We start from the raw sequence: 24,266 nt of genomic DNA, 5'->3' as shown, positions 1-24,266 counted from the left end.
ATTTGCTTTTCTCTACGCTTTTGAACATCTCTAAACAAATCTTAAAAGGATGAGTTACTAAGGAGGAGTTGGGCTCCTGGGACATGTATTTCTGGTGTCCTTCATTTCCCACTTGGCCTTTGCCGTCCTGTGAAATTATTTTGTCATATACATGTCTGTAGCCCAGTTCTTCTTACACTATAATGTGCATAGGAATCACCTGCGGATCCCGTTAAAAATGCAGATTCTGATTCAGTAGGTCTGGGATGGGGTCTGAGATATGCATTTCTAACAGGCCCCTAGGTGATCCTGATAGGCTACTGGAAGATCAAACTTTGAGTAGCAACACTGTAGACAGATGATAAACTGCTTTTGCAGCTAGCACCAGGTACCGAATATACTATCACAACAATAGTAATGTTCCTAACACCTGTTCAGTGTTTACATGTAGTAGGCACTGTTCTGAGCACTTTACATGTATTACTTGTATAGATACTGCTATTATTTCTAGTTTAGAGATGAGTTTACTTTTAATATGCATCTTCCCCACTCACTACCCGCTTCCCATCCTTGCTGGCTTAATTTCATTTCTTTGGTATTAGACTATTAGGGAGAGCATCAGGAAGAACAGCTAGTGGATGCTGGGCTTAATACCTAGGTGATGGGTTGACCCGTGCAGCAAACCACTGGCACAAATTTAACTATGTAATAAATCTGCACATCCTGCACATGTACTCTAGAATTTAAAATAAAAACTGCTAAAAGAAAAAAAAAGTTTTAAAAAAAGCATATTAAAAAGATTTAAAAAGGTATACTCAGAGACTTGTCTTCCCTCCTTTATTCCACCAATTTTACCCAATCCTGTGTGAGTAAACAACTTCATGATTTCTCATCTGTTCTTCTTGTGTTTTTGTAAAGCCACACAGAGGGTTTTTTTTTTTTTTTTTTTTTTTACATATTCTTGTTTCCCTTCCTCTCCTCTCCTTTTTTGAGACAGAAGTCTCTCTCTGTCACCCAGGTTGGAGTGCCGTGGCACAATTATGTCTCACTGAAGCCTCTATTCCTGGACTCAAGCAGTCCTTCCTCCTCAGCCTCCTAAAGTGCTAGGATTACAGGTGTGAGCTACCGTGCCTGGCCTCCCCTTCTTTCTTACAGAAAAGGTGGCATTCTTCAAATGCTCTTTTACACGTAGCTCTTTCTACTTACCAGTATCTTTGGAAATCACTCCACATTACCTCACAGAGATCTTCCTCCTTTTTTTTTATTTTATTAACAGCTACACAGTAGTATGTTGCATGTATGTACCATAGTGTGTTCAAATACTCTTCTATGTTTGGATAGTTGTGTATCACACAATATTCTGTAGTTACAAATAATGCTGCAATTAATAAATTTGAGCATGTACCTTTTCATATTTTTGGAAGTGTATCTTTAGGATAAATTCCTAGAAGTGGGATCAAGTGTTTGCTGGGTCAGAAGGTAAATGCACATGTAGTTTTCTTAGCTATTTCCATAATCCTCTCCTCAGGACTTATGTCATTTTGCATTCCTACCAGCAAGGTATGAGAAGGCCTATGTTTCACAGCCTTTCCAAGCTTATATTGTAAAGCTTTTGAATTTTGCCAGTTTGATGGGTTAGAAGTAGAATCTCAGTGGGGCTTCTTTCGCACCTCTATTATAACGAGTGATATTAAACAACTTTTTTTATGTTGAAGGACCATTTTAATGATGATTTTCCTTCATTATCTATTCATATCTTTCACTCATTTTTCTATATAATTTTTGGTCTATTTTTACCTTTGATTTAAAAAATCTTTGTATATTAGGAATATTAGCTCTTTATCTGTGATATATGTTACAAATACACTCTCTCAAGTTCTCATTTGTATTTTGTCTTGAAAGCATTGTTTTTGCTGATAGAACTGTACTTATTTTTGAAGACACACACATATATTTTTACTTAATTGTTATAATAGTTTCATGACTATTATTTCTCTCAGATTACACACAGACAGGCTAATATTAACTGACTTGCCCAAGCATGTAAAGCTAATAAGTAGCATAGTATAATTTTTTTTGTAAATACTTATGGATATATTTATTATTTTAATAACTGTTAATTTTTAAAATACCATGTGGCAGACATTGAGACTGTACTGGTAAATTGCTTGCATGGAATTTACAGCTTAACAGAGGAGGAGAGACCAGAGTTTTTGGTTAATCACACTAATAAGACTGTAACTACCAACTTGGATAAATGCTCTAAAGGCAAATCCAGAAGTATGAGCACATTTAAATGAGAAAACCCAATCCAGATCAGGAAGGGGTGGAGTGTCAAACATTAGGAGTCAATTAGATAAAGGGGTGGAGGTAGGGTGTGGAGGAGCCAGCACCTGCAAACATCTGTAGGTGCAAGTGACATGGCACATTGGAAAAACAGAAATGAGCTGAGGAGGGCCCCGGTGGGTGGAGCACAAAGCGTAGAGTGGCATGAGACAAAGCTGGAGAGGAAGGCAGGGCCAGATCAGCTCAGCCCTGGCAGGTCATGTTAAGAATTTTGGTTTTTGTCCTAGGAGTAATGTGAACTTTTTTTTTTTTTTTTTGAGACAGAGTCTCAACCAGGCTGGAGTGCAGTGGTGCCATCTTGGCTCACTGCAAACTCTTGCCTTCCAGGTTCAAGTGATTCTCCTTGGCTTCCTGAGTAGCTGGGATTACAGGTGCCCACCACCACGCCTGGCTAATTTTTGTATTTTTAGTAGAGATGGGGTTTCACCATGTTGGCCAGGCTGATCTCAAACTCCTAACCTCAGGTGATTTGCTCACCTCAGCCTCCTAAAGTGTTGGGATTACAGGCATGAGTCACTGTGTAGGGTCAATGTGAAGTATTTGAAGAGGTTGAGCAGGGAATGACATGATCGTATTTGCATTTTGAAAAGATCCACTGCATCACTGATTGCAAAATGGATCAGAAAGGACCAGAATGGATGCAGCAGGGGACCAAACGCTGGCTACTGTAGTAATTATTATCAACAAGTAGACTGAGAAAATACAAACTGCACAGTAGGCAGAAAACTGGAAGAAGGAAAAGGCAAGGCCGTCACTAGATGTTATGAGAATTAGAAAGTGGTGCCTCCTCCAGGGAAACCAAATTTTAAAAAGGTTTTTTTATGTTTATCCTGCTTGAAGTTTGCTAAACTTTTTGGATCTGTAGGTTTATAGGTCCTTTCAAATTCAGAAACTTCTAGTTATTAGCTCTTCAAATAAATAATAGGGAGTTTATCAGGTGTGCAAAGTTACCTATTTTATATGTATATTGAACGACATCTTTGATTCTTTGGTTTTTCTTTTTTCTTTTTGAGACAGGGTCTCACTCTCACCCAGGCTGGAGTGCAGTGGCACAATCTTGGCTCACTGCAACCTTTACCTCCTGGGTTCAAGCAATTCTCATGCCTCAGCCTCCCAGTAGCTGGACTACAGGTACCCACCACCATGCCCAGCTATTTTTTTTTTTTCAGTAGAGACAGAGTTGCACCACATTGGCCAGGCTAGTCTTTAACTCCTGACCTCAAGTGATCCTCCCACCTCAGCCTCCCAGACATCTTTGGTTTCTAATCCATCTTTTCTTGATGAAGTCTGACCATTCCAGATAATATTTATGATATTCATCAATTTTTCAATATTTATAAAATTGTAACGTTGCGATTTCTTTTCTCATTTTAAATATTCACTTTTGTACCTAATTTGTATTTCTTATATTGAGGTCTTTTTTTCTTAGAGATTCTACCAAATTGTGTAAGTTTCAAGCCCCCAAAACCTGGATCTGCCCCAATCCCAAGCAGCATGGGAGGTAATAATGACTTAGGGTGAGAGTGTCACCCAAGGAATAGTGTAACCAACACATTGTTTATCTCTGGCTTGGACAGCTCTTCAACATCTCTTTCAGCTGAGGATCAGGTCTGTTTTCTTGGTTTTAGAAGCTTGCCTACCAGGGTAGCATAAGCAGGGCAGGGCAGATGTGCCATCAGAGGTATTTAAACTACCAAATGCTGAGCATTTGTGTGCAGTGAGTTTGAAACTGATTTAGTGGACTAACCTGTAGGTCAAAGTCTCACAGGAAGATGGGCCCTGGAACTTGTGTCATGGGGCTAGCAACTCAGGGTCTGATCCATCCAAATGGAAGACTTCAGTTGCCATGGCAATTGACAAAGCTATTTTGCTAAAATACTTACCTCAATTACCTAAATACCCAAAGTCTCTCCATTAGAAACTCATTCTTTTGGATCTTGAAATAGTTCTGGAAGTTTAACACTACTTACTAAAATCAAATCCTGCAGGGAAAGTTATATTATTATGTAATTGTTAATCATATTAACAAGTTTTGTGAGATATGTAAATACCTACCACCATAAGTAAATGCCTGTCCTTTCTGTCTCCAATGTGATAGTTGGTTAGTCGGTAGGACTGGGGATGAAGGCTGGTTTTCATGGTGTTGGAATTTGAACAGATTTCTGGTTACATGCGGTTACACGCTGCTGATAAAGACAAAACTGAGACTGGGCAATTTACAAAAGAAAGTGATTTACTGGACTTACAGTTCCACGTGGCTGGGGAGGCCTCACAATCATGGTAGAAGGTGAAAGGCACGTTTCACATGGTGGCAGACAAGAGAAGAGAGTTTGTGCAGGGAAAATCCCCTTTTTAAAACCATCGAATCTCGAGGGACATATTCACTATCACGAGAATATCATGGGAAAGACCTGCCCCCATGATTCAGTTACCTCCCACCGGGTCCTTCCCACAACACGAGGGAACTGTGGGAGTTGTTACAATTCAAGATGAGATTTGGGTGGGGGCACAACCGAACCATATCAGGGTGTGTCTTAGGGAGGGACGCCAAAAGACAGCTTTCCTTCTCTGCTGTGTCATCAAGCTCCACATATAGAACGTGCTAGAAAATAAGTATTCTATTACAGTTAGGAAATTTAGAGGCAGAGCAAAGAACCAACTTGAAATCACTGAAAGTATCCATATGAAAGAAATTATATGAATTAATGGTGATTGAGTTTCTTCTTTAGCCTTTAAGGGAGCTGTTTAGTTTCTGTTAAGGTGATTGTAGAGGTATTAAAAAAATGTCTGACTGGTCTCATTATGTCTGCTTTCTATGGTTGGTAACATTACGGGGCTATTGTAATAACTTTGATGTAAGTTAGTTTACTGTTTCTAGGTTTATGATGCAATATTTCTTACACACATTTCTGTGCCTTTTTATTATTCACTTATATATCTCCATGTATTTTTCTACCAGTACTCTCTCCATAAAAAGTCATATTTTCCAGACATCATCTTCTCTTTCTTGGCTGCACTGGCATGAATTGTGGGACAGGGGATCCAGGCATTAGAATACGGTAAAAGGGCCACTGGAGAGTGGAGACACCCCCATTGTCCTCGCATGATCTCCCATGTCTATAAAGACAGCATCAGTTTACAGTCATGTTGGATTATTAAAAAAAACTATAACCATTTATTTTTCATAAACAACCAAAGGACTACATGGGAGACACAGTAATTATGACAAACCCTCTCACCTCTGAACTGGAATTCTTTTAGTAACTGCTGATTTTTTCCTGAACAATACATACATGCATAGTCGCTTTTTGTCTTTATTACTATATTTTGTAGGTGTGCAGTTTGTAGTTAGTCTGGAGAATTATGAATCTTTAGTAAAATTATTGTCAGACAATTTAAAAATATTCCTTAGCTGTCCTCTCAAGACTACCTATAAATTCTGGTCTCCCAGCTTCTTTTTTTCACTCACTCCAACCATTCTCCACACCTCGCCAGAGCAAAGTGACCCAAAGTCATCTGCTTAAAACCCTCCAGTAGCTTCTAGATGAATGCCTCCTGGTTAAAGCTGAATTTTGTTAGAATGAGAAATTACTCCCCATCTGTCACTCCTGCAACATGGGCCCCTCCCCATCTTTTCAGGCTGCTTCTTCTAAGCCTCTCAAATCCAACACTCCGTGTCTCCCCTGAGGAGCCAAGCTAGTTCCTGACTTCATGTTTTCGCACGTATACTTTTATTTTTAGAATATATCTTCCCACTGAGTCTGCCTGATATATTCTCCTTATTCTTTTTGCTATATTTAGGTCTTCACATGAGAATAGAGAATAATACAATAAACAATTTTGTATGAATGCAATTCATTTAAACCTTAAAATTATTGTATTCTTTTTAAAAAAGGAATAAAACATTTTAGATAGAGCTATGATCTTCTGCATACACTTCCCTGATCTTATTCCCCTACCTGAGGTAGCCACTATCATGAATTTTTAAAACTATTTTTATTTTTATTTTTTTTAGAGAGGGTCTCACTCTCATTGCCCAGGCTGGAATGCAGTGGTGCAATCTCAACTCACTGCAACCTTGCTTCCCAGGCTCAGGTAATTCTCCTACCTCAGCCTCCCGAGTACTACGGGTGCATACCACCACGCCTGGGTAATTTTTTGTAGTTTTAGAAAAATGGGATTTCGCTATGTTACTCAGGTTGGTCTCCAACTCCCGGGCTCAAGCTATCCTTTTGCCTCAGCCTCCTAAAGTGCTGGGATATAAGTGTGAGCCACCATGCCTAGTCTGTCATTTAAATATTAATAACTTGTCCTATTACCTTGGCTCACACTTAACATAAATTAATAAATCTTTAAGAAGAGTTTTAAAAAACATTTGTTCATTGCTAGCATACAGAAATACAATGAACTTTTCAACTAGCAACAATTGTGCTTTGGATAAATCCCACTGGCTATGATACCGCCACTGCATAAAATTACAATTGATCTTTTAAAACAATTTATTAATATTGTTTTTGATGGACAAATCATAATTGTACACATTTGTGGGGTTTGATGTTTTGATATATGTATACAATGTGGCAGGATTAAATCATGCTAGTTAATGTATCCATCACCTCACTTACCTATCATTTTTCATAGTAAGACACTGGATATTTACAGTTATTTTGAAATATACAATACATTATTATTGACTGTAGTCACTTTGCTGTGCAACAGATCTCAAAACTTCTTATTCTTGTCTATTTGATATTTTGTATCTTTGATCAACAACTCTCCATTCCTTTCCTCCCTACCCCCAGCCCCAGCTCCAGCCCCTGGTAACCATTGCTCTGTGTACTTTCTACCTCTAGAAGTTCAACTTTATTAGATTTCACATATAAATGAGATCATGCAATGTTTGTCTATCTGTGTCTGGCTTACTTTACTTGCATAATGTTCTCCAGATTCATCCAAAAGTTGTCACAAATGCCAGGATTTCCTTCCTTTTTAAGGCTGAATTGTGTATATATACCACATTTTCTTCTTTTATTTTTTGAGACAGAGTCTCTGTCACCCAGGCTGGAGTGTAGTGGTGCCATCTCGGCTCACTGCAATCTCCACCTCCTGGATTCAAGTGATTCTTGTGCCTCAGCCTCCTGAGTAGCTGGGATCACAGGCACCTGCCACCATGCCTGGCTAGTTTTTGTAGTTTTAGTAGAAACAGGGTTTCACTATGTTGGCCACGCTGGTCTCGAACTCCTGGCCTCAAGTGATCTGTCTGCCTAGGCCTCCTAAAGTACTGGGATTACAGGTGTGAGCCATTGCACCTGGCCCCACATTTTCTTTATCCATTCATCCACTTTTGGACACTTAGGTTGATTCCATGTCTTGGCTATTGTGAACAGTGCTACAATGAACATGGGAGTGCAGATGTTCCTTCAACATAATGATTTCAGCTCCTTTCCATATATACCCTAAAGTGGTATTACTTGGTCATATGGTACTTCTATTTTTAGTTTTTTGAGGAACTTTTATGCCAGTTTTCATAATGGCTATGCTAATTTACATTCCCATCAACAATGAAGAAGAACAGTCGATCTTTGTATATTGATTTTGTATCCTGTAATCTTATAAAACCCAATTACTAGTTCTAGTAGCTTTTCATAGATTGTGTGGGCTTTTCTATGCACATAATCATGTTGTTTCCCAATGAAGACAGTTTTACACATTACTTTTCAATCTGGATGCCTTTTCTTTTTCTAAACTTACTGCTCTGGCTAGAATTTTTAGTACAATGTTGAATAGAAGTGGTAAAAGGAAATGTTTTGTTCTTGAATTTAGGGAGAAAGCAACCAGTTTTTCACCACTAACTATGATATCATTTGCAATTTTTTAATTTTTATTTTTTACTGTTAAGACAGGATCTTGCTCTGTCGACCAGGTGGGACTGCAGCTTACTGCAGCCTTGACTTTGCTGGGCTCAGTTAAGGCCAGATCCTCCCACCTCAGCCTCCTGAGTAGCTGGAACTACAGTGCATGCCAGCATGCTCAGCTAATTTCAAGTTTTATTTAGAGTTAGGGTCTCGCTATGTTGCCCAGGCTGGATGTTTATAGACCCCTCTCTTTTCTGTGCTCATTAGACCCAAAATACACGTCTATGGCAACACCTTCTTCTTAGTATGTATTAGTTGGTATTTCTGAGTTTCTGTCCAGACTACACATTGAGAAAGAGAACCATGTTTCATTCATGGTAGTTTCACAAATAATGTACATTAGTACAGTAGATGTTTAATAGATGCTTATAAAAAGAATATTTAGTGCTTAGTGAGGCATTAACCCAGTTATCAGTTTATTTATGTGATTATTAGTAACTATCTTCCTCCTCCACTAACTGTGACTTTCCTTAGTGCAGAGATTGCGTCTCCTTTTGTTCACTATTCCATCTCTAGTGCCCTCTCCCGTGCTTGGCACATGGTATCCCTTAATAGATATTTGATGAAGGATTGCATTCACAAAATGACTAAAGTGGACTATGGTACGAAGAATCCTCTGAAATCAGTTATTTCACATGTAAGTGTTTTAAGAGGTGCTGTTCTCCAGTGGGTGTATTTGTTCTTTAAAATATTAATTCATTTATTGTAGGAGTATTTAGGCTCAGCATTAGAGGGGTCAAAAGTATTGAGAAAGTTTGCCATTGCTGAAACCTCTAGTTTTAACATTTTTTTTCTTCTCTTGAAGTTAAAAAAAAAAAAATGATATTAACATACTTTTTTATTTTGTAGATGTTAAAATAAAGAAAGGAAAATGTCTCAATCACCATTTTATCCTCAACATTTACTTAGCACAGTGCCTGGCCCATAGCACCAGTAAATATTTACTCAGTGAACACAAGAATGCTCGTTATGAGACAAGCATTAGCAGCTAACAAAATTCTCAGGAGTCAACTCATTGTCAGAATTATCTATTGACTTTTCTTAGTGTAATTACAGAGTAATTAGCAGAAAAAGATGAATAAAGAAAAATGGCTAAATGGAAAGTGTGGCTTCTTGATTGCTGTTATAAATGAAGAAACAAAAAACTGGTGCAAATATTTGACATCATAATTTCCAAACCTGACCAGGCTTATAAATCTTACATAAAATTTAATTAAAAATGAATGAAGACCAATGAACTTCAATGGCTTTTGGACATAATTTTTATTTAAGCATGGGCTTTTAGCTTGGTTCACCCTAGAGCGCAACCTTTCAGTTACACGAATAGCGTTCAGAGCTACAGGGCCATTATACTGTTGCTGGTGTTGATACAACTTCCTCCTAAGGTATGAATATGACCCGCAGAAAAAAACGATCCACGAAGAAAACACAATGAGAAAACATCCACTGTTTTACAAATTACTCTGTTATCACAGACACAAAATGGCAGTTACTGTTAGTAAATCAGCCACAGAACACTTAAAAAAATCTTTAGACAAAGAAATGGGAACTTCTTTGTGGGAAACAGGGTCTTCATCCACAATTTAAAGTAGAAAATATTTCAGGATCAAGCATTTTTCTTATCCACAAAACAACGCTAAACCAACATACAATTTTAAGGAGTATATTAAAGGAGATACAATAATCTTTACAACTATCTTCTTGAATAGGTATTTCAATTAATTTTCTGCAGAATATAAGTAGCCCCAAATTCAGCAGCAAAATATTACAACCTAACAAGTAAATACAGTTTCAATGTGTTATACTGTAGAAGAGAATACATAAAGGACAAACAATGATAATTTAATAATATAAAATATGAGACATAGCTGAAATACAGTCCACTTAAATAGCTTTGTGACCAAGAATGTTAAATACTGTGCTAAATGCCATTTTAAACATAAAATCTCTTAAATTTTTTTGTGCTTAAACTTCATTTTTCTGTTAAACTATTTCTTATTGTCAATACTGCCACTGTAACTGATATTACAACAGATCACAACTTCCACGGACACATCAACATGAAGACATTTACTTATGAGCAAATAAGTCACTTGTCATTAGTTCACAGTGTGGGAAAGTGGTGTACACTAGGTCTTGAGAAGGGCTTTCAGGTAATCACCCAGTCCTTCACAGAGATTTCCTGATATCAGATGCAGTGCGAGATTTAAAAGAATGGAGAGCAACACATCACATGTTGGAAGGAAAAAGAAAACTTTTTGATTCTTCATGGGTATCGCCTAAGTGACCTTCGTCTTCTGTTGTAGAAGTGCCTGAGCCCATGTTGTCGTGAAAAATTCATCATGTAATTTTGTTTGCGAGTGCTGTGAATATCAAACAGGATAGAGGCAGGGAGGGAAAGGAGAAAGAGCATGTAAGTCCCATCATTGAATGTGCAATCTATTCTAGGTCCTAAGTTACTCTGATATTTGTTTGAAAATTTTCAGGGTTAATAGGTCATGCTGACATTACCACCCAGTGACAGAGGAACTAAAGCCTGGGACCTATACACACTGCCTTTGGCCTTGAAGAAATCCCTGTCTTTTCATGAGTGAGCTCTCAACCAGAAAAGATGCCCAATTCTCTTGGTTCATAGCAAAAGCAAACTGAAACTATTTTGAATTTTGATTTTTATTCTTGAATGCTTCCTGAAAATATTTGCTTGGGTACATTTCATTTGAGAGTGTGCTCTATACCCATTACCTTATTTAAATATATCTTTAACAAGTAGGAAAAATAGTTTGGTTCCTTTAGTAAACACTCTTATTTAAAGCTTAAAAACCAAAAAGAAAGAAACAGATTGTTAGCTGGATCAGCTTGACCTTCCTAGTTCATACAGTCCCAAGGGACAAAATACAGATGTCAGTTTTTCTCAGAATGCTAAACTCCCTTGTCTTCCTCAAGCTATAAGCATCTGGGTTATATTTTATAAACACAGCCTTAGGAAAGAGACAATCCACTGAAAAAAGGTCATAAAATACTAAGAAACCGTAACCAAATGTATAATTATAAATATGTATGTATATATTCCCCCACAAACGTACCTACACATATTTATACATACATGCTGTGTGTGAAGCTGATAAAAATACTGAAGATGGATTTCAGGGTCCTGTAGGAAATTGTACAATACTAGTAGTGATAGCTGTTAATGTTTTGGCATGGTCCTTTAAAAAGGATCGTGAGCTGTAGCATCACTGAAGGATCATATTCTCACACTCTGACCTGAGTGACAATATATCCATTTGTGGCATCAATATGAGGTTTATAAGAGTGAGCCTATCAGTTGTTTTCAAATTCATTGAGTTTCCGCAATACTCATATGGTCCTAAAGCCTTTTCTCCCTAATTCCACCAAAACATAAAATGCACATAATGTCATGTGATATGATTCCAACATGAAGATCAATATGACATGAATTTGAGTTAGGGTAAAAGAGAGGTTTTGTCTGAGCAGTATAATCTTCTGCATTATCAATCATCAATATGCTAGTAAGGTGTAAAGTGATGTTTTACTTAGTATAATAGGTATTATACTTAAGTATATTGTACTAGCACTTGTAAAATATAGACAACTTTAAAACAAGATATGTTTGATCATTGCAAAAGAAAATTTATAATAAAATATCTCAAAGGAAAAGACAAAAATTGAATTTTGTCAGATATGTATAACCAAAAAGCAATAGCATCTGTGCTAAAATACTGATAAAAGGACCTCAAATTGATATATATTTTATAAAATAAAATAAGGTACGAATAACATCCCTCCTAGGTTTCAGTAATATCAAAAGCTAGAAACAATAAAATGGAAACAAAGAATATATCCTGAAGATACTGTAGAGAAAAAGGTTTTTAAAAATATTTTGTCTTTAGGTAGCTTTCTATCCTCCCCATCCCATCCCCTCCATGTGACAATATTACATGTATCAACTAAGCTGATCAGTTTCAATGTCATAGCTGAATGATGATACAAATTTATCCATTATTTATTAGCTTCTATAAGTACTAACTGCTGCCTATGTAATATCGTTACAAAAAAAAAATAAGGAAATAATGTATTGAACTAATCAAATGTTCAAGAAAAATTATCCTGTTGCTCCTTTATTCACAAAATCTTGGGACTGGCACTTGATGTCTTACTGCCAGCATCCTCGGTCCCCTTATAGCTCTTTCCCTGAGCTATTATGGGCCCCTGAACTAGCCTCCTTAACTTAATTCTTTCCTTTGGTGGAAAAAAAAAAAACACTAAAAGGAAACCCCTGAAATACTAAGAAAGTATAACTGAATGCATAAGTGTAAATGTGCATGCATACCTTCCGACACGTACATGCAATTGATTTGGCATATTCAGTAAACTTTTCCTCAAACACTGCCTTCACTTTGCTCAAAAACCGTGCAGAATCCTCTTATCTCTGGAGCAACAGCTAAGCCAACTTAAGCAGACATTTCAAGTCCTCTTCACGCTTAATCGTATTCTGCCCTTTCTTTTTCTACGTTCCTATACAGACCCGCTCTACTCAAACTTGCCTTGAGTCCTTTCTACCCACCTCATTGGCCAGTTATCAACACTACTTCTTAGATTCTACGTGTACAAGTATTACATTTTCTTTATTGTTTACTCCCTCCAGAAGTGAACTTTTTTTCCTACTTTGAACTGTCATAGTGCTCATTTCCTGCTTTGAAGGAGTTTGTGTTCATATCTTGGCTCCCCATAACTAAACTTCTGTTCGTATGGGGGCCAGACCCCAACTCCCTCCACCCCCGCACCATAGCATTGAGCCTCCTGCCTGACCCCTGGGTGGTCAAGGCACGTTTTTTGAACTTATGGTGACTTACTGATTGGATTCCTGTTGTAAATCATTACTCTTTAACTATAAGGAATAATTGCAAAGTTAAAGCAATGAAAATTATTGTTAAAAACATGCTTAAAGATATAAGGTACTCAAAGAGAATTTGAAATAGTTAAAATATTTTACATCAAAAAAAGATAAACTTAGAACACTCAAGATACTTTGTTATCTCAATGCCACCTAGATTGACATGAAAGTTACCTTATATATGGGAAAAAAAGAACATGTAGTTTTAACAAAACTTGATGTGCATACTTAAGAGCTTTAAAGCAATGTCTCCATATAATTATTTACCTACTATGGAGCTTATTTAAAATCTCCATCTTTAAAGTGAGAAAATAAATAGTAGCAGGTTGCAGATCTTTAGTGTCCTAAAAACTAGTCCAAGGTGGAAGATTACAACCAAGTTAGGGGACATTTTGAGTCACTGGATGCTCTTTTTTTTTTTAAATGTTCTTTCTTAAAATATTTTTAATATAGTTCGTATTTATTTTTTATTTTTTTGGTAGAGACAGGGTCTTGCTATGTTGACTAGGCTGGTCTCAAACTCCTGGCCTCAAGTGATCCTCTTGCCTTGGCCTCCCAAAAGTTCTGGGATTATATAAGCATGGCCACTGTGGCTGGCCTGGATGCTCTTTAATTTTGAATAAGTTTATGTATCAGTATCATATCTTTGGATTCCCAAGAATGTTGATATGCATGCAGTAATGGACTTGCTATAGATGCCTAGTGTTCACATAGTCACATTAAAAATGGTGGCTGGGCGCGGTGGCTCACGTCTGTAGTCTCAGCACTTTGGGAGGCTGAGGCGGGCGGATCACAAGGTCAGGAGATCGAGACCATCCTGGCTAACACAGTGAAACGCTGTCTCTACTAAAAATACAAAAAATTAGCTGGGCGTAGTGGCACACGCTGTAGTCCCAGCTACTCGGGAGGCTGAGGCTGGAGAATTGCTTGAACCTAGAAAGTGGAGATTGCAGTGAGCCAATATCACACCACTGAACTCCAGCCTGGGTGACAGAGCAAGACTGTATCTCAATAGCAAACAAAAAAGCCACACTATCAAAGTATCCTTGAAACTAACTGGTAGTTTGGTATGTGAAGTATAAAAATCTTTTGAGTCAGTTAGGTTGGAATGTAATGAAGTGGATTTTTCGGTTTATAAGCCTTTTAAAATCAAGCACTATGGCAAGCTATACCAAAATGCTGTCTGCCTTTAAGACTATTCAATAGATTGACATGGTTACTAACCGTTACTATGCCTTCTAAAATGTCTAACTTACAGCATTGGGTATTAGGGGGATTTTTAACAAGCTTATCTTATATTTACTCATTTTTTACTTAGATCTGTGAGCCTATTTTTCTTTTTGATACAGGTAGATGTACAGCTATAGAACCTTATAACTGAAATAATAAGAAGTAAAATGAAGTTGTAAATACTTATTTATTCACTGCAATTACTGGAGAAAGTAATTTTTATTTTAAGTTCAATAAAAGCAGGTTATGTTTGTCCCAAGGCACATCAGCTATGCCACGTGACATATCAATTTGCTTTGGTTGTGGAGAGAACTAGGTCCATTTTAAAATTCTTCTATTATGAGTTAGTCATTGAAAGAAGGGAGAATGAACAACAAAGTCTTCTTGAAAATGATAATTTAAATTTCCATCATTGCCAAGAGAGTTTAGGGACTCGGATGGCATATGGAATTATAAAATATTTCCTTGTTTCTGCAGAGGAAATATGGCTATTGCATGATCTTTGAATAACTACTAATTCTGTGCTCTTTTGAACTGTTACTCTTCAATGGAGATAAAATCTTAGCTCATGTATTATTATGAAAACATTCAACTGATCTTTTAATGGATTCTACGGAAAATGGAGGAGTTAGAGAACTGATACTAATTTGAGCACATAGAAATTTAGGCATTTTTACTTGCCAGTAATTAATTTACCTTCAAAACATATGGTACAACAAATAATGGTTTATATAAATATGCAGACTTAAGAATCCAGTAGACTGTTCAACATATCTTAGAGGGAAATATTGGTGAGCATAAGATGGGAAGCTGCCATTCAAACTATCACTGAAACGCCTCTGCATAGAGAATGCCACCATTTGACTTCAAAGGTTATGCATTTTCAGGAAGGCTATGCACAAGTAAGTGCAGGCACAAATAGCTCACACATACTGAAGATTTTATGTTTCTTTTCTCTGCTAAATGAGAATGAGAATAACATCCAATAATGTGCACCTCAGGGAGAGGTAAGGATTAAACGAAAACTTCTAGCACTATATATTGATGTTTGATAAATTATAAGCATTTTGCCTTCTTAAGTTTTAAAGTATCTCAGAAGACAAATATAAGTATACATTAAAAGTGGCCAATCTTACCTAAGGACAAGATCTAGAACTCGTAAGTCTTATGAACACATAATACATCTGCCAATTCAGTTATTAACTTAGAGGAGAATTGGTAAGTCAAAGCACCCTCATGGCCTTTTGGAAGACATTACATTTAATCAGAGTCCCTAGATCTTTTGCACACATTTCTATTTCCCTTGCTCCTGATAACAAATTTATCAACCGTGAGCACTTCAAGGGCAGCATACAGTGTCAAGCACAGAGGAGAATCTAAGTCAAATCTGTTGCCCTGTGATGAAATGCTGACTAGCAGTCTGGTCTATGCTGTTGTGCCCAATATTGTATATATTAGGGACTTATCTCAAGTCGACTGACTCTGAATTTACATGGATATAAGTTTCAAATGTTCCAGTATATACCAGTATCATTTATAACTGTGTTCATAGATTTTTTTTTTCCACTTGCAAAGGTGTTTTACAAAATTTCTCAGTTAAGTTTGGTGACACTGATGAAACTATTAGTAAACAGTTCCCCAGATTTAGTAAGAAGGACTTACCTTACTCTAGTGGAAAACCAATGACAGCAAATAATGAAATATAACACAAGTTAAAAAATGCCTTTCAATGCATGCAGCACTGTGATTAGTCATAAAAGTCTGACCAGGTTTAGACGCAATATAGGATTTTTCATCTCTTTTGAAAATAAAAATTAAAGAAGTTATTTCTTATTCTTCTATACCCGATACGTACATATACTTTTCTATGTAATGCAACATGCAGTATTTGCTCATAACCATATGTTAAGGTACATGTAGCTGTAGTACTACATTTGGCATAAATGTTGCATATAAATTATAAATATTACATTAATTTAAACTACAATTTTTAAATCTGATTTTTCAATTATTTTACATTTAGGAAATGCTAATTCCTGAATATATTAAGGAACAGGCTTTGAAAAATACAGAAGTCTTCTATATCAGATAACACAATCAAATTTAATAAAGGACAAATATGCTTTGCAACAAATGTAATATGCTCATCTCCATAAATCATTTGTGCCAAAAATGTGACAGTATCTTGATAATGAATAGCATGAGGGGATGGTCACGATGGAACTCATTTTAAAATCTGATAAATGCGTTTAAGACTATAGTTAGCAACATAAGGTTTGCAGTTCTCCATAAATGTGGAAATAATTCATTTTTTCAGTAAATCCATTCATGAAGGCTTTTTACTGAGCAGTTTGCTTTCAAGGTACACATGCAAAAATTGTCCCACTTCATTATACACACGACAGGTTGTGACTTAGACACGTACACAGGAAATGTGATGTGTGAATGAAATGCGAGTTGGGTGAGGGAGATTCTTAGGATAGAAGTATGAACGCCCAACAAAAATGGCTAAGACAACAAATTCTCTTTTATCCTAAGAAGAATCCCACCAGCATGGATCTTGTGAGGGATCTGCCCAAATGTATTTATAAACATTTACTAAAAATAAATATTCTATGCTAACAAATGAATTCAGAGAAATTAGGTTTCTGACACTTACTCTCAATGATCGTGTTATGCCACATCATTCAGACTTTACGGAATGAGGACTTTTTATAAGCTAGTGAGGCTGGAAAAAATTATCTGTCAATTCGGTTCATTTGTTATATGGCAGATTAGCAGGGGCTAATCATCATGAAGTGCTTTTCATGTGCAGGTTTTACTGGAAAATGTCACGAGAGTGGGAAGATTACACTCTCAAACAAGCATAAGAGACTTTGCTTGTTAACTGCTACAAGGGTGGTTTTCATCCTTATGGTGTGGGGCTTGTCATTCTGTACGTCCATATTTATGAAACTCGAGTTCTTCCACATGTAGTATTTTACAATTAAACTCTTTAATTAAAAGGATATTACAAATCTTGTTCATTTAGGATACACTCTTAAATCCTGAAATATTGTCAAAAGTCCTAAATTTGTTCTCATTAAACTTGTGTTTTCTTGGTTAATATGGGCAGTACTGAGGTCAAACTCCATATAAGATACCATGCGTGAACATAATTTTTCTTTCTAGGGGTTTTTAGCATGTGTCCTTGGTGCACATGCACAAAAGCGAAACTATGGTAATAAAGTTAGATTAAGGCCAACCTTCACTTAAAAAAAGAAACACATTTCTAGAAATTCTTAAGTGACATGTATGCCCCAACCATTAGTTGCAAAAACATATCGGTAGCCCTGTTTGTAACCTTCAGTTAGGTAGGGTTTGTATCTCTTAAGATACAAACCACCATCTGCTCCTCTCCCCACCATGCTTGAGGAGTTAACGTTGCTAGTTCAAATAACCAAGTGTTCTGATATAAAAGTGTAGTTAATTAAGAGAATGTTTTCAATTAATAGGGCTTTACGGAAGTATTCTACCTCTCTATTTTTAAATATACATCCTCTGGAGCAAAGTTATAATTAGAAATATTTGTGATCATGACATAAACCTTGGCTCTAGCTTCTTTGTGCCTCGTATGATTGAAAGACACTCTGGAAAACTATTATAATCAATTTTTTGAATTATCTGGAACTATTTATTTTGAGCTCATCAAATGAATGAATGATTATTTTGTAGTGCTACTAAGTGCATATTAATGAATGAATGCCTTAAAACTCTTTGTGGCTCTTTCAAAAAGAAGTACTTTGAAAGGGTAGAGTGGTATAGAAATGTTAAACTCTAAGAGCATAGCAAAACATCAAAAACATAGTTCTGGAAATATAATATCTTAGTATATATTTTTTGAAACAATTCATTTATTGAACTCAGCTTTGTGAGATACTTCTCTTCAAAAAGAAGGAAAATATATTCCTTTAATTTTAACAAATTTTTGAAATGCCATTAAAGAGATTGCACTTGCTTTTGAAATTATATATGCATAAAAGCATATGGTGGTATATATAAAGTTATAATTTTTAAAGTATTCCTGACAGAAGACTTGGAATAAAATCCAAAGCATGCAAAACCATGCAAGTGTAGCAATGCTCTTATCTCATTCAAAATGTTTTAGTTTGAGAGTTTGAGATAATAATGCAGGATAAAATCAGACTTATAAGGATGAGAGCCTGATAGATGAAAAATTCTTCAAAGTATTTAAAATATGGAGATTGATGCTGGTAGTTGCTTATAAGCATTAATTCCAACACCAGGTGTCCTGAGAGGTTTTCTTGGGTGCTGTGTGCTGAGGCTTCCTGGCGGTGCTCTGAGAACCTCTGAGGCAGCAGGTTGACAGGAAGCAAGGAATAGGGTTCTGTTTATAATATGTAAAGGGGTTGCTTTTACACTGGCTGGTATATTGGCATCTCTGAACTCCCCCCCTCCACCCCTGCTTTTTAATCTTAGTACAAGGGAGGAAATTACTGGTGATGATATGTCTCTGAAATCCAAAACAGGTAAGTGCAATTGACTGTTTGGGCAGGAAGAAAATATCTACTCAAATGTGTGATATGTCAAGAATTATTGTGTTTACTCAAGGGCAAGATTAGTAACCTGCTTTCTTTTGAGGACTGTCAGGTTTTGAAGTTTCCATAGGAGTTGGTAATGCTTTGTCAGGCATAGGAAGTCCCATTAATGTAAATTGTATTGGCAAGCTACTTCAAAGGTAAGAAGTGGCTATTGACTCTAATTTTATTCTCTACCAGTTTATTAGAATCACCTGAGCTGCTTTTAAAACACGAATGATGCCCAGTTCCCACTGAAGATTAATTTAAAGCCTCATCCAAAGAGATGGGCCTGGGCATTGGGACATTTGTTGATGTTTTCAAAAGCTTCCCAAGTGATTCTGACGTTCAATCAGATTGTTCTGAAAGGAAAGTAGCCATGGCAAAATGGTTCTAGGGTTGGATTTTGGTCTATTTGGACATCTCTCTATGGCCTTACTGTGCACTGATTCACTTTAGGGCCCAGGTTATTTTATTCTGCTGGAATAACATACTCTGAGAAAATCAATATCTAAGTAAAACATCAGCCTCATAGATTCAGATGAGTCTGGACTGTTACTTTAAACTTCAACTTTGTCTTGTAGAGGCAGAGCCCAGCAAGTTGTCCAAAAGCAGCAGCGCGCACAGGAGGCTAGTGTGGGGACCAGGTTGCTCTTAGAGTTGGGGGTTGATATGGATGCCATGCAAGCAGGTGCCTCAGTGAAAACTAAGACGAGGGCTAGCTCAAGACTGAAAAATTCAGCTCATGGCTATGACTGAACGAAAACAAATCTGGTAGTTTTCCTACCAATTAACCACTTAAATTTGCTTGCAAAATGACTGAAATCAGCCACGAGACTGATTTCATTTTGGATTTGGTAAACAGAATGAACATTTGAACCTATCTACCGAGAAGATTCGCCTCTCCTTGCCAACCACTTGGAGCCATCAGTCCGAACCCGTCGAGACATAAGCATTCCAGTTCTACAGGAACTAGATTGTTAGAGAAAAAGCAAGTCATCTCTCTGTGAGGGAACAGTCAACCCGGCCAGGTGACAGTGGTGACAGCTTTATTATATAAAGGAGGAAAAACACCTTTAACTTGTTAGGTGCTGGAATTGGTCAGGAGCAATCTGATACCGCAGATTCGTTGTTCTAGTTGCAACCACATCATTAAATGGAGAATGTCTGTAATTGGGCACATTAGCTAGTAACACTTCATACACCGCCCACTACAAATTCTTCCTCTTTAAGGATGTCATTTCATTTCATAAGGCAACCCATATCTGCCTTAAGACATGGTTTCCCATTTACCTGGAGACTTCTGTTTTATCCAATTTAACCAATATTATCAATCCTTAAATAAATGTTGTACTTACGGAGGTTTTCTAAGGTACATTACATTTCATTTGGGGCTTTGCTATTTCACTGATGACTTGAGCTATAACTTGTAGTTGCAAAAGAGTATAAGCCAAAGTGCTCCTATGGGGGCTTCTTATCAAAAACAGTTCTTACAGAATTAAGGAGCATGCCCTATCAAAGGAATTTCAAACCTTCCTAAAATGGACATGGGATGCCATGTATCAGATACTCACAGGACGACCTCCACATGGTCCAAAGCCCACTGATCATGACCTGTTCCATTGTGGCGTGGTTGCCACCAGCGCAGTAAGACTCCTTTCATCCGTGCCTCCCTGGGTCACAGACAGAAGGACAAAGATATTATACATTAGGAAACTGAACTTTTTGGTATGTGACTTCTAGATATCAAGTATTACAATAGGCTAATCTAAATCAACAAAATATTGTGCATGGAATTCAGATTGGCTTAGGTCATAGTATTCTTCTGAGTGGCATTAAATTTTATTGGCTATTCAAGGACTTGTAAAACTTTTCCTTCTCTCTCCCTCCTTTCCCTTGTTCCATTAATATCCCAAAGATTTTTGGTCAAGCATGGAGTGCTTTCTGCGTGGCAGACACTGTGCCAGAAGCTGGTCTTGCAATGCAAAGCAAAACTGACACGAGTACTTAGCTTCAGTAAAATTTCAAACTAGCACACCAGCAGAAAATAAATGTTTTCTAAGACTAGAAGAACTGGTTAAAGCAAGGGAAATAGGCAAAAACTATCCTTTCACTTAGCTGTTATTGTCTATTCCCTCTTATCCTCATTCCTTGCTTTAATTTGTGCCTTTTGGGCCCTAACTGAAAACAGTAACACCGCTTTGGAGCTCTGGGTTAGTCTTGGTTCTGCCATCACCTAGTTTTGTGGCATTGGTGCAGTAACTTCACGCAACTTCTACCTCAAACTTTGTGATTCTCAGAAATTCACAAAAGGATCGTGCATGAGACCATGCCTTTCCATTTAGGCCACTTACAGGGGGACGTTGTAAGACACTCTCTGAGCTTGTGTGAAGTCCTTAGGTTGGTGCTGAGCGATGACGTGCCAGGTGATCCCGTTGTTGACGCTGTACTGCAGCAGCACTGCCTTGTCCACAGCGTGGGGGCCACTCAGGTCACTGTTGCAGCTGTCCGTCTGTGACATGCTCCCAATTTGCAAAACAAACATGATTTTGCTGAAAAACACAGGGAAATCATCTTTATTTTTATTTGTACTTATTTTTTGAGAGGGAGTCTTGCTCTGTCACCCAGGTTGGAGTGCAGTGGTGCGATCTTGGCTTGCTGCAACCTCCACCTCCTGGGTTCAAGCAATTCTCCTAACTCAGCCTCCCTAGTAGCTGGTATAACAGATGCGTGCCATCATACCTGGATATTTTTTGTAATTTTAGTAGAGACAGGGTTTCACTACGTTAGTCAGGCTGGTCTCAAACTCCTGACCTCAGGTGATCTGTCCGCCTCAGCCTCCCAAAGTGCTGGGATTACAGGTGTGAGCCACTACACTCAGCTGGGAATAATCTTTAAACCAAATTCAGGAAGTATTAAAGGAGTTATACTTCCTTAATCTTTTCTTGTTCCTAAAGTCCATGATTTCCAGGTTCATAATGTAGTAGAATCAGAAGCAGCCAGTCTTATGACTATATCACTATTAGTAACAACATTTATTTATATTGCCTTCTATATTATACATGTAGAAGCCTCCATATTATACAGGTGAAAACCAACATTTATTTATACTTCCTTCTATATTATACATGTGAAAACCTCAGAAGGCTAATTTTCTGGACAAAGAAAGTAATTTTGACTTTCAAAGATGTGTCCTCTTTTCATGATGTTGAAAATCTTGTTAGAGTATTTCACTGAAAACATCTTCCATTCTCTGAACGGTAACGTGGGCCAAACAGACAGCTGAGGACATGGAGAGGACAAGGAATATGACCACAATATTTATGCTGCATTCTTTTTACAAATAGCTCCAAGCTGAATACATCTGGATGGGGATACATCATTATGACTATTTTAGGAAAGGCTGTCTGGAGATCAGAGGTGCGGGAAAACTGAGTTAGGACATGCAGGTTCTGAACTATGTGTATTGTTCTGTTCAACATGACATTTTGCTTTTCATTGTCATCCTTGCCCTAGATAGAGCTTTTAAGCATGGGAAATAAATCCTTATAAGATTCCTCATGATTAACAGAGTACCCAATTTAAAGTAGGTGGTGGAATAAAGAGCTAGACTCAAAAACGTATAAATGCATAAACGAATTTAAAACAACATAGTGTGCCATTGCTAACTAAGCACCTAGTTGCAGCTGTATATGGTGGTGTTACAGAAGACACCAGGTTGTCTCTATATTAAGTATACTCTTTTGGTAGGCCAAAAAAAAAAAAAAAAAAAAAGAAGATGGTAGATGTAACTTTTATCATATCATGGTTTCCGTACAGGAATTAATTTTATTATATTTTCATTGTTTATCATATTAAGGGCCCCCAAACATGCCTTTCCACCTCTGAAAATACATCACTAATATTATATTTTCCAAAGTGAAAGGTTTCAAGTAAACTATCTTCTCATTAACTAAACACATCGAATTCTCAAATATCCTCATAGCTATTGCACTTTTTAGCATTCAAGAAATACTCTAGAATAATACTTAGCAACCTTTTTTAAACCTTAGAATCTTTTCTTGAGTTATATAGCAAAAAGATATGTTTACTCTGTATAAGGTAGCCAAAGCTGGGAAGGTTGGGTAGGGAAGGAAATGTAATCCTCCTTATGTCTTTCTTTGTTGATCACTTCCCTAGTCATTTGCAAGGTCTCTGCCCACTCTACTCTGCATTAACCTCCAGCTATGATAGCACATACATTTTTAAAGATCTTATCCATTCATCCATCCAACATTTCTATTTATCACACTTACGTATGCTAAATATAGGCATATGTTTGCATTGCTATATTTACTTCACATACACATTTATATTTATATACTTGCCTGTGCTCAACATTAAATTACCTATGTAGATTATCCCTAACCATTTAAAAAATATTTGGCAATTTCTCTGGGCTTACGCCTATATTACCACCACTGAGCCACTGTGTGTGAAAAAATACAAAGCAATTCTCTAATAAACTTAAGTGAAGCATAATTCTGAGCTGTGAAAACATATATGCTTCCTTGTCCCAAATTCAAATGATAGGTGTTCACTGCTTAGTGACATCTGTGCCATGAAGTTCATGATCCTATCTAACAGACAGTGGACAATCACTGGGCTTGTGACTAATTTTATGTCTGGACTACAATACGGAGGTTCGGGTACCTTGCTCGAGTGAGATCCAGAGGCTTGGTAGCTGCTTGCCTGATCTGACAGCCGTTAAAGTACAGTGAGTCTCCATGGGCGTAGGGGGCCAGCTGCCCACAGCCACTTCCTATGACTCCACCTTGAATGGTCTCCCAGTTTGCCTCGGTGACTCTTGCAGACTCAAAATTATCTTTAATATAAGTAGGAAGGTCGTGACTGAAAACAGAGCAATCATCACCTAGAGGAAAAGGAACAGTCACAGAAATTAACTAGACCAACCAGAGTCATTCAGGATTAAAAACAAGTATTCAAGTTCAGATTTAAGTCGTTGTTACTGTTAAGAATGGTAAAATACAAGGAACTTAAACACATTTACAAGAAAAAACAACCCCATCAGAAAGTTGGTGAAGGATATGCACAAACATTTCATAAAAGAAGGCATTTAGGCAGCCAACAAACATATTTAAAAAAGCTCATCATCACTGGTCATTAGAGAAATGCAAATCCAAACCACAATGAGATAATATCTCATGCCAGTTAGAATGGTGATCATTAAAAAGTCAGGAAAAAACAGATGCTGGAGAGGATGTGGAGAAATAGGAATGCTTTTACACTGTTGGTGGGAGTGTA

The 24,266-nt window shown here is 37.2% G+C and overlaps 1 protein-coding gene and 1 pseudogene across 4 annotated transcripts in view; both read right to left on the bottom strand.

Moving 5' to 3' along the window:
- Positions 1–6,674: 6,674 nt before the first annotated feature.
- On the bottom strand, positions 6,675–6,802 carry LOC135274604 (U4 spliceosomal RNA; annotated as a pseudogene).
- A 2,682-nt stretch (positions 6,803–9,484) lies between these two features.
- Positions 9,485–24,266, bottom strand: part of RELN (reelin) — a 527,812-nt gene continuing 513,030 nt past the window's right edge. The window contains exons 61-66 of one of the 4 annotated variants that reach the window (XM_021673089.2): positions 23,655–23,874; positions 21,317–21,514; positions 20,537–20,635; positions 19,851–19,934; positions 16,048–16,183; positions 10,515–10,603 (exon numbers count right to left, since the gene is read on the bottom strand). In XM_021673089.2, the coding sequence (XP_021528764.2) occupies positions 16,054–16,183; positions 19,851–19,934; positions 20,537–20,635; positions 21,317–21,514; positions 23,655–23,874 (731 nt within the window). In that variant the 3' untranslated portion in view covers positions 10,515–10,603; positions 16,048–16,053. Of the gene's footprint in view, positions 10,604–16,047; positions 16,184–16,469; positions 19,935–20,536; positions 20,636–21,316; positions 21,515–23,654; positions 23,875–24,266 lie in introns of those variants that run through there. The other 3 variants (XM_064374717.1, XM_021673084.2, XM_021673090.2) reach the window with 3 other exon arrangements.

The sequence above is a fragment of the Aotus nancymaae genome, unplaced genomic scaffold (genome assembly GCF_030222135.1).
Source record: "Aotus nancymaae isolate 86718 unplaced genomic scaffold, 86718_ANA_hifiasm-v0.15.2.pri h1tg000002l, whole genome shotgun sequence".
Lineage (NCBI taxonomy): Eukaryota > Metazoa > Chordata > Mammalia > Primates > Aotidae > Aotus > Aotus nancymaae.
Note: the sequence above shows the minus strand (reverse complement) of the source record. Positions and strands in the feature narration are given on the sequence as shown.